Raw genomic sequence first — 9,569 nt, 5'->3', positions numbered from 1 at the left:
CGGGTCTCCGGGGCACGCACGCCGCTTTTGGGTGCTCTGAGTATCGTGCCTGGCAGCCGGGGAACGACTGTGTGGCCCCGGCCCGACCTGGCCTCCGGCCCAGCAGCCGGTGACGGGACGCAGCGCTGTCGGGGGCTTCCTGCGGAGCCGGAGAGGGGCCCTGCGGGACTGGGTCCCCACCGCTCAGCGTTTGGTCTGGAAATCACAAGTGCGCTGCGCGCCCTCCACGGGGGAACCCGGCGACGTGCGGGCGGCGATTCCCGCTGCCTGCCCCGGCAGCTCTGCTCCGGCGGGAGGGCACGGCCGGGATCCGTGGGGGTCGGGAGCGGGAGACCCACGGGGGAGCGACCCCGTACCCGCCGACTGGCGGGCGTGCGAGCTGGTACAGAACGCGTCCCGCGGAGGGCGTGCTCCTGGCGGAGGATGTGGGCGGAGGGGTGCTCGGCGAGGGGTGGAGAAGTTATAAATCAGCGGGGCTGGGGCTGGCGGGTAACTGATGCCCGCGGGAGGTGAAGCTGGCAGGGCGGCCCGCAGCGGACACTCCCTTTCCGCAGGTCGGGTCGGGGCAGGGCGGGGGGGTAGGGCTCGGGGGCTGCTGGATGCGGATTCCGCGCCGCGCTGCGCCGTTATCTCCGCCAACGCGGGAAGCGCCCGGGACCGAGCCGTCGGAGCCCAGCCGGCACCTCTGCCACTGCCTCGCCACCGTCGGCAGGGATAAAACCCTGCGCTCCCGCGGGCAGGACCATGCCCCGCCAGCTGCTCTCAGGGATCGTGCTGCTGGGAGCCGCCCTCCTGCTCGCAGGTAAGGGTCCGCCGGGACCCGCTGCCCCAGTCAGCCCCCGTTGTATGCCGAGCTCTCCGCGACGGGCCCCCAGCGATGTGCCTCTTTGGCGGCGCCTCCCACGCCCCTGACCGGCCCCACCGCGCTCCGCTTGTCGGCTGGAACGGGCGGGCACCTGCCTCTCCTCTACCCCTCTCCTCTGGGCAGGGCCGGGAAAGCGATCTCCGCATTTTAGGGAGCCGCATCCCGAGCGGTTGTTATCCTCCGGATGCCTGGTGGCGTGCCCCCGGAGCAGAGCTCTGGGGGGTCCGGCGTTGCGGAGCCTCTGTGCCTCTTCTCCTCCGGGCAAGGCGGCGGTGGCGGGGAGGAAAACCTCTCTCGTGCGCGGGGACAGCCGTACATCATCGAGAGATGTCCGAACCGCTGCATCAGGGAAAGAAAGCATGTCTTGGCTGCAGGGCAAACTTCTTTCCTCCACACTTTGTTTCGAAGTGTCTCAGTTCTGGCTGTGAAGCGGAAAAGGTGCCCATTTTGTTCGCAAAAATGATGGTCCTTCTGCCACCCGCCGGGCAGGTCGGCGGAGCGTCGCTGAGGCTGCGTGCGGGGTTGGCCACGGGGTACCCGGCGTTGGTCTTTCTGGAGAGTGAGATGGAGCTGCTCTCCGGCGCCTGCATCCCTTAATGCTGCGTGTGCCAGGACGGATCAGTGCAGATTTGCTGTTTTTAATTGAGTTTTATTTTACTTGGAGCGAGGAGCCGGCCCCGGCGGGTCGGTGCGCCGTGGTAGGCAGTCCGTCCCAGCGTTGCGTGGCTGGTCATCTGGTTGCAGGGGTTCGTGGGGGATGCTGACCTGTGGGGAAGCCCCGCGGAGCAGATCGGCGCGTTCCCCCGTGTCCCGTACGGGGTCCCGCGGGGTAGGGCACACAGCATAAAGGGGCTGTCTCCCCGCGGGACAGCCGTCGAGGCAGGCGTTCCTGCGATTAGCGGCTCGGCCGCCCGACCCACCACGCTGCCCCGCACAAGTCACCGGGGGCTCGGTTTGCCCCGCACCGCTGAGCCCGCGGGAGCGGTCCCGGCGCGGGCGGTACCCGTGCTCCCCGCCGGCGGCAGCCGTCTCCCGAGGCTGCCCGGGAGGAGAGCTGGCGGGGCCGCTCCGACGAGAGATTTTCCTGCTCGGGAAGCGCTGATTCATCAGCTTTGATACAGACATATAGGTATTTTTCTTTTTTTTTTTTTTTTTTTTTTTCTTTTTTTTTTTTTTTTTCCTTTCTTTTCCCCAGGAAAGTGCTAATTTCCCCACATTATTTGTCTCTACCAAGGAGGTTCTTATGCCCAGGATGAACTAGGCGCAGGCATGGGACACCCACCCTGGATACAGGAAATGTGGGTTCAGATCCTTGCCAGGCTTCCTTCACAGCTTGAGTCTGAACTTCAGCGTCCTGCTCCCACATGGGCTCCTGCAGTGACCAGCTATGCTGGGGGACTGGCTTCCTCTTTCCTGTTGGAAAGGTTTTCCATTGTGCAGATCATGGCAAACCCACTGCCCAGGGAGAAGGTGGATGCTATGAGCCAGGAGTTGTAAGAGACCCTGGTTCACATTGCTGTTCCAGGGACTGTCAGGGATGCGTGCACCCTCAACCAATGCCAGCGGGAAAAACTTGACTTGTTTAAGGGACAACGTGGTGCTCTGGGTGTGGGGGACATCCCAGGGTTGACTCAGGTACTGTAGGCACTGGAAAGATGCTTCTCTGTAGTTTGTCTGAGTGCCCTTAAACTCTTTAGCTGGAAATTTGGATGCCTCCAATATGCAAGAGATTGTGCCTAAAATCAGAATTTAGACTTTGTGTTCAAGCTCACTGATTTTGATTTTTTTTTTTTTTTAAAGAATACTGTGCTTGCACAGCTTTGTTTGGACATCCCAGATAGGTTGATCAAGCTTCTTCTGGATCACTGGCAAAGCTCTCCGTACTTGCTTTTTCAGAGAGAGTCTGAAACTTATTGGTGAAGTGGTGGGGTACTTTATATCATACTTGTCTCTATGATTTTCTTCCCATTTAATCCTCCTTCACTGCCTTTTTACCTACAATTCTTACTCAGGCTCTCCAGGACTTCCTGTTTCCAGTGTTCTTAATGAAACTCTATTCATCAGCTAGAAGGTAAATAGACTCTATTACAGTCTTATCTGGGAACAGCACTATATGAATCTCAGTTATTTCAGTGGGAACTAGAACATCAAAATCCCCAGTGGACTTTTCAATTTCATGGTCAGTTGGAAAAAATGAAGAAAGAAATCCAGGTCAAATCTGATCAGTGCTGAGGTTAGGTTCTTGCAGTAACTAACCTGACTTCTCTGAAAGTGCTGTTCAGGTGCAAGTTCATATGTTAAGGTTTCAATTTGATTTGAGTGCTTGCTGAAACAACTACACAGAGTGGTCTAAATTGGGATTAGGGCTGAAGATGTATTGAAGTCCAGAAAATCTGGCTTTCCCACTTTTTCTGGACCTTTATGGAAACTGGGCTCCTGAAAAATTTCCAAACTATATTCACATAAGGCAGAAGAGTTAAACATTACTATGTAACACAGATGTTCAAAAAAATGTACACATGGAGTGAAAGTATCAAACTTTCTGATATTGCTAAAGAAAATCATACCATTTACATATGCTTTATGAGACAGGTGTTTTGCTCATATGCCCTACACAAAGCTAGATTTCATTCTCTTACAGATGGTGTAAATCTGGAGCAATTCCTTTGGGCTAGGCTGGTATCTTCTAGATTTACAATTTGTGCTGGAGGAAATCAGGACTTGACCTCTGCTGTAGTAAAGACTTTCATATCCAGAAGCACCCAATACTCTTAAACTCCTAAAAATTTGCCACTGGGGAGATTTGAGAGGTTTTTTTGGTCTTGTTGGTTTTTTTTTTCTACATCCGAACAATAACAAGCTGAGCCTATTTTTTGTCAGATACTTCAAAGACTGAAGTCAATAGCCCTTCACATTGTGTGGGTGTATAGGACAAAAGGAAATTGTCCAGATTTTCAGGACATTTGATGAGTCCTTATATTTTAATGTGGTTTGGAAACTCCAAGCACAGTGTTTATCAGCTTGCTAGTTTTCATGTCCGACTGAGATTGGGAAAGGAAGAAGCTCACCAGATGGGGGTTAAGGTTTGGCATTTCCAAAGTCTGTGTCCACTGGGGCTGTGGTGGGACTTTATCAGCAAAGTTGTTCCTTTGAATCCCCCAAAGTCAGGGGTTGAGACTTCCTGCTGCAACCCCAGAGGGAAAGTGAGACTGCTGCCAGAGTTGCTTTGCCATGAAGTGCAGAATGCCCAATCACAGTCACCTCTGCCCTTGGAGACAAATCTCTCCTATTGGTGCGAGACTTCAAGAAGCAAACAGCTTCCTCCAAAGACATGATTTGTCTTTAGATCTCACCCCTGCCCCTAACAGTCTCTTTTTTCCCCTCTATCAATATTTGTAAGAATGTAGAGAAACCTTTCTGTGTATATTTGAGCATGAATTCTACCCATGGACAGAAACAGGCTCTTCTCTCTTTGCCCTTGTGATGCATCCTTGCTGCACATACTCCTGCAACTGAGAAACCACCTTTCCCAAGCATTCTCAGCTGGGAACGGCCTATCCTAATATTGGTCAAGTTATTGTCAGGAAGGTGCCCACACATTTTTCTCCTGTTGAGGTGCAGAAGTTCAGTTTTGTTTCCCTACGGTTTGAGATCAATACTGGATAAATCCTGGTGGTTACTATGCAGAAAGCAAGACTTGGAAAAGTGAAACTACAGGCACCAGTACTCTCTCCAAAGCCAAGTGTGGCACAATATTATACCCTTGTGACCAGCAGGATGAATTCATGGTTGAACTAAGCAAAGTGGTAACAGATTGAGAAACACCAAGGGTGTGGGCAAAGAGATTTGGAACTATGCATTTCAGAGGTACATTTTTCTGCAGTTTAAGTCTTGAGCCATTGAGATGTATGAAGAAACTTGGAGTGGGAGTGTGGATGACTGTTTCTTCTGTATTAAGTCATGTTTGTATTTGGGGTGGTTTTTTTTTTCTGGCATAGTGAATGGAAATGTGCCAGTCTAAAGACGAAGAGGATTATTTAACTCGTGGTGCATTTGTATATTCAAGACGGTTATAGATTCTTGTGAAATAGTTAACAGATTCATTAATCATCTTTCTCAGACTTTTGTCTTGTGTTAATGCAGAATAAAAAGGTTCATGTTCATGGTGACCTGATTTTACTCTCTCTGTTGTTTTTCCCTCAAATACTAGTTGATTTTCATTACCAAAATCCATATCAACAATGTTAAGTCACCCCTGTAACATATTGAGAGCACAATCCAGTGTGATGCGGTTGACACTGATTTCTCTTGGCATGACTTTTCTGGATAGTGGGGCTGCTCTTCCAGCATTCACTAATACATTGCACTAAGCACCTGTGCAATCTTTTATAAATTGTGTTCCTTCTTTTGGAGGTATGGCCTTGAAACAAGTTTCTCTTTACTGTTAGAGCAGCTGAAGGATGTGGAAGTGGCTAGAAGGAAGCTGGTTTTGGGATTTCAGTGGGTTGAAGGTGCTGTGGCAATGTGTTGACATTGTTTCCATGCTGTGTCTGTAAGCAAAGTTGGATTGGGCAGGGCACAGTGGTTCTCACAGAGCTGGGGACCTGTGAGCAGATGTCTTTACTCCTCACATGTTCTGTCAGGAATCCTATGCTCTGGAACAGACCCCCTGCTTACTGCGTGGGGAGCAACAAGGGATGAGTGCGAGGACATTTCATGACAGGAATTTCACAATTTTGCATAGTTCACTTAAGCTTCCTTCCTGTGGGATTCTTCCTTGACACAGAGTGAAAGAATTCACCCCTTTTGTTCCCATTGTCATTCCTCTGTGGAAAAATCTCTCATCAGAATCACCATAGAATAATGTTAACAGAAGCATGAGAGTGGCTATCCTGGATTAGACAAGTGCTATTTAGCTTCACGTCATGTCTCTGGTGGCGTCCAACATCTGATCTTCAGGGGAGGTTTAAGGAACCTTACAGGAAGCATTTATCTGATAAAATTCTCCAAAGAGGAAATTTTTTTTTTTCTAGTATGATCTAAAATCCAGTATTATTTACTAAGAAACCGTGGGATTGAGAGTCAACGGAACTAAAATTTAGTTGTTGTCTATATTTATGGAAAATGGATATTACATAGCACAATTAAATTGTGTTGTATTGTATAATACAGAGAATTTTCTTCTTCTATTGTGCTGGTAGTGTCTGGGACGAAACCTCACCTTTCTTTGTTTCATGCAGTGGTACAATTATTGTTCACCCTAATCTATTTTATAAGTATTAATGGTTATAATTTCACAATGTAATTGAACCATAGACAAGCTTGCCAGAAGCTTTCTGCATGTGCATCTACCTTAGACATTGTGGTTTAGATGTCATTTAACTGCAGAATGGGTTTGGCCTCTTGAGCCATTGCAAGGGACTCCTCTGTGCAGACTGTTACTGTTTTTCTCATCTCTCTATTTTAAATTATTGTGTCTCATTTACTTGCTCTTGTTTCGAACCCAGGGCCTTTGGTTATAGCTCTGTTTTATAGGTTTGAGTGGGGCGGATGGAAAGTCAGTTTCTGACTTTTCTTCTTATCTTGGAGCATTACAGGCCAGTTCAGCTGTAATGATGGAGCTTTGGAAATAATAACTGGCAGCCTTCAGCAAAGTGGAAATCTTTCAAATTTGCTTTAAATTTTCTTCTACATAGTTCCCAATTTTGTTTCTGTGCTTACAGCTTAACAATTAGTACAGCCCTGGATGAATTTAACAGGCCTAAGTTGCTGGCTAAGAAGGCAGGTTACTGGCAGATAGGTAGTTTGTTTATCTGTATGGAAGTCTTCCAATTTAATCCTATTATATTGCTTTAGCTGTCCTGCCAGATAATCTGTAACAAATTTTAAGCATCAGACTGGTAAAGAAATTCAGTCTGGTCAAGAAAACATACACTTTTACTTTATATAGGAGTTCTAAAGTATTTTTGTGTTGATTTTAGTGTACTTGCTTTGTCTTTATACCATGTCAATACTTTCCTACTAAGTGAATTAACGGGATAAACTTTCCTCAGAGATATTGATGTTTATGTGCTGGGGTCTGTCACGGTGGAATTAGAGCAGAGGCACCACGCTTGCTGACACACGTCAGTCAGTTAGTGATACGGTAGATCCGATGACTCACAGGCATAATCTGGATGGGGCTATCTGTACTCCTGTAAGCAGCACAGGCTGACCTGTGAGTGGAGGCAAGAAATTATACTCCTGGGTGAGTGCCAATGGCTGATCACACAGCATCCCTTTTGTTGGGCAGATGATGGATTCACAACCACTTTTCATCTGAATAGCCTGATCAGGATCTCCATGAAGGGGCCAGGACAGGCTCATCAAGGTGGAGGGGGATTTGTGCTGAATGTGTCAGTGAAAGTGTTGCTACAGCCTAGCTCTGGTATTACCAGGTCTTGCTGAGAGCAGCCTCAGTGGACTTGTTTGGCTTTTTTTTTAAACTGGGTATTCACTCTGTTAGAGTGAAGACCAAACTAAGGTGGACACAACTGTGGTATTTATCTTCTTTTCTCAATGCACAGAATACATATATATGTGTGTTTGGCCTCCTTGGTGTGGTTTACCAAAGTGACAGTCCCACATAGGTTTATAATGTAGGTGTCAGACTGAGCATTTGGGTTTTCATTTTCAATCCCATATGCTCAATGGAAAATAAAAAGCTTGTTATGGCTGGTTTTATTTCTTCTTCGTAAGTATGGTCTCCTTATATAACCAATGAAATGAACACCTTCATCAGGCTAGATAATGGCAAAAATGCTCACTTCAGATCCTAAGTGTCTAGAGATGTTAACTTTGTGGATAAAACAGGAAACCAAGGTGTTTTTTCTCTCAGTTTCTCTGGCTGTTACACTTTGAAATTTATTTTCAGTTGGCATTGTATTAAGTGCCTATGCTCACTCATGGAAGTTACCTGGTGACTTTAGGGCAGACAGGACATAGTCTTCTGATGACCTGGTAAAGCAAGTGCCTTCAAGCAGGTCTCACAGGGCACAGCACATGGAACTGAATGGCCTTGGCTGCCCAGGTATGATGATAAATGTTAATAATTTCAATTGGTAGTAACTGGAATGAGATTTATGTCAAATAATCAGCTGAGATTTCAGTTTGTTTAATTTCTGCAGCTAAATTTTTAAATGAAGAACACCCCCCCACACACTCTCTTAAATGGCTTTACCACAGGCTTCTGTAAATGCAATCTGACTTAGGTAGGGCAAATACTGGCAAAACCTGTGGCAGTTATTGGGGGATTATGTATCGTTTACAGTGATTGACCATATTGGCATGATAGCATGTACTGTTCAGAAGTGTTAATGAAGTGTTATCAGAATTGCACTTGCACTGTTGGTAGCAACTGGGTGTTTTGCTTTGCCTCTATAGCATCTAATCTTATACCAGTGTGTGTATACACATAGAGTGAGTAAATAAATTACCACTTTCTCTGAGATGTAGAACTAAAAGGGGAAGGACACACTTATTCAAATACCTTTCTATGCCTGTGAAGGCCTTTCTTGGGCAGTAGAACATCCATTTGCCCTACTGACTGATTTTTAGTTCCAGGGCGTGGAGTCAGGGTCAAGGCTTTAAATCTCTGCCCAGGACTCATCTAATCTACTTTGATGAACCTTATGCTGTTCTATTACAAGGCACAGCATACAGCAGCTCAGCTTTCTCATCCATTAATCTATGCATTTTTTTGACTGGCTGTTAAGTGCTAATGGTACTTTAAATTCCTAAATTATAATTGAGATTGATCAGACTAAAGCATTTGTTCCACAAATCACTTAGCATGTATTGTAGAACATCAGACTGGATAATTGGAATGTCCCTTCTGGACCTGAAAGGGATGATGATTTTTGTGCATCAATGTGTACTTTGTAAATAAATAGGATCCAATAATTTCCTTGATCTTGAATGCAAACGAGAAGATATTTCAGTCACAACAGGGCATCCTGTGAGTGATGGATCTGTTAAAGGAATGATACAGGCTGAGCTCCTGCTTCTACTCTGAGTAGTGTTTCTGTTTGCCAGCTATGTACCACAAGAAATGGTGCCTCTCTTTGCACAGGAAACAACAGGAAACAGGGATAAAACTACCTTGCAGTCCAACAGCCTATGTCTCCTAACACTTTTAAACCCCATGGCCTTTAATTGCCCTGTGAAGTTCTGCTTTGATAGAAATAGTGGGTACATTTTGCTGCTTCAGATCATGAGTTTGCTCGTCAGGACACTTGTCAGCAATAGCTAGCGACAAAGGCATGCCTGCTTGCTCTCTCGCAGTTAAGCTGTCCTTATTTCTCTTCTGCAGGCTTCAGGTGTGAAGTTTGGATTTGCTTCAGATAAGTGGTGTGAAATTAGTTGTATGAAGGACTGTGAGGTTTCCTTTAGAATAGGGACCTAGATGGCATCTGAAAGACCTGGAGATACTGCTTTGAGTCTCAGGGTGGCTCTTGGTTTGGCACTGTAGGTCTTTCCTGGAGGCTGTTTCTAAGTACAGGCAATGGAGATGGTGCTTTTATCCCTGGGAGCAGGAACCAGACCACGTTGCCTGCTTTGCCTGTGCCTGAGCACCAGAAACCCAGGTGACATAGATGAGATAGAAGAGTGTCTTCTTCCAGCAGCAGTTCTTCTCATCCACCAGCAGTCACAGAAGCGAAAAGCC

The 9,569-nt window shown here is 47.0% G+C and overlaps 1 protein-coding gene across 1 annotated transcript in view; it reads left to right on the top strand.

Moving 5' to 3' along the window:
• Positions 1 to 604: 604 nt before the first annotated feature.
• The window catches only part of FLT1 (fms related receptor tyrosine kinase 1), a 111,334-nt gene continuing 102,369 nt past the window's right edge, over positions 605 to 9,569 (top strand). The window contains exon 1 of the mRNA XM_050331215.1: positions 605 to 802. Within this exon, the coding sequence (XP_050187172.1) occupies positions 745 to 802 (58 nt within the window). The 5' untranslated portion in view covers positions 605 to 744. The remainder of the gene's footprint in view (positions 803 to 9,569) is intronic.

The sequence above is a fragment of the Myiozetetes cayanensis genome, unplaced genomic scaffold, assembly GCF_022539395.1.
Source record: "Myiozetetes cayanensis isolate MyiCay16 unplaced genomic scaffold, myiCay2020 scf5-8, whole genome shotgun sequence".
NCBI lineage: Eukaryota > Metazoa > Chordata > Aves > Passeriformes > Tyrannidae > Myiozetetes > Myiozetetes cayanensis.
Note: the sequence above shows the minus strand (reverse complement) of the source record. Positions and strands in the feature narration are given on the sequence as shown.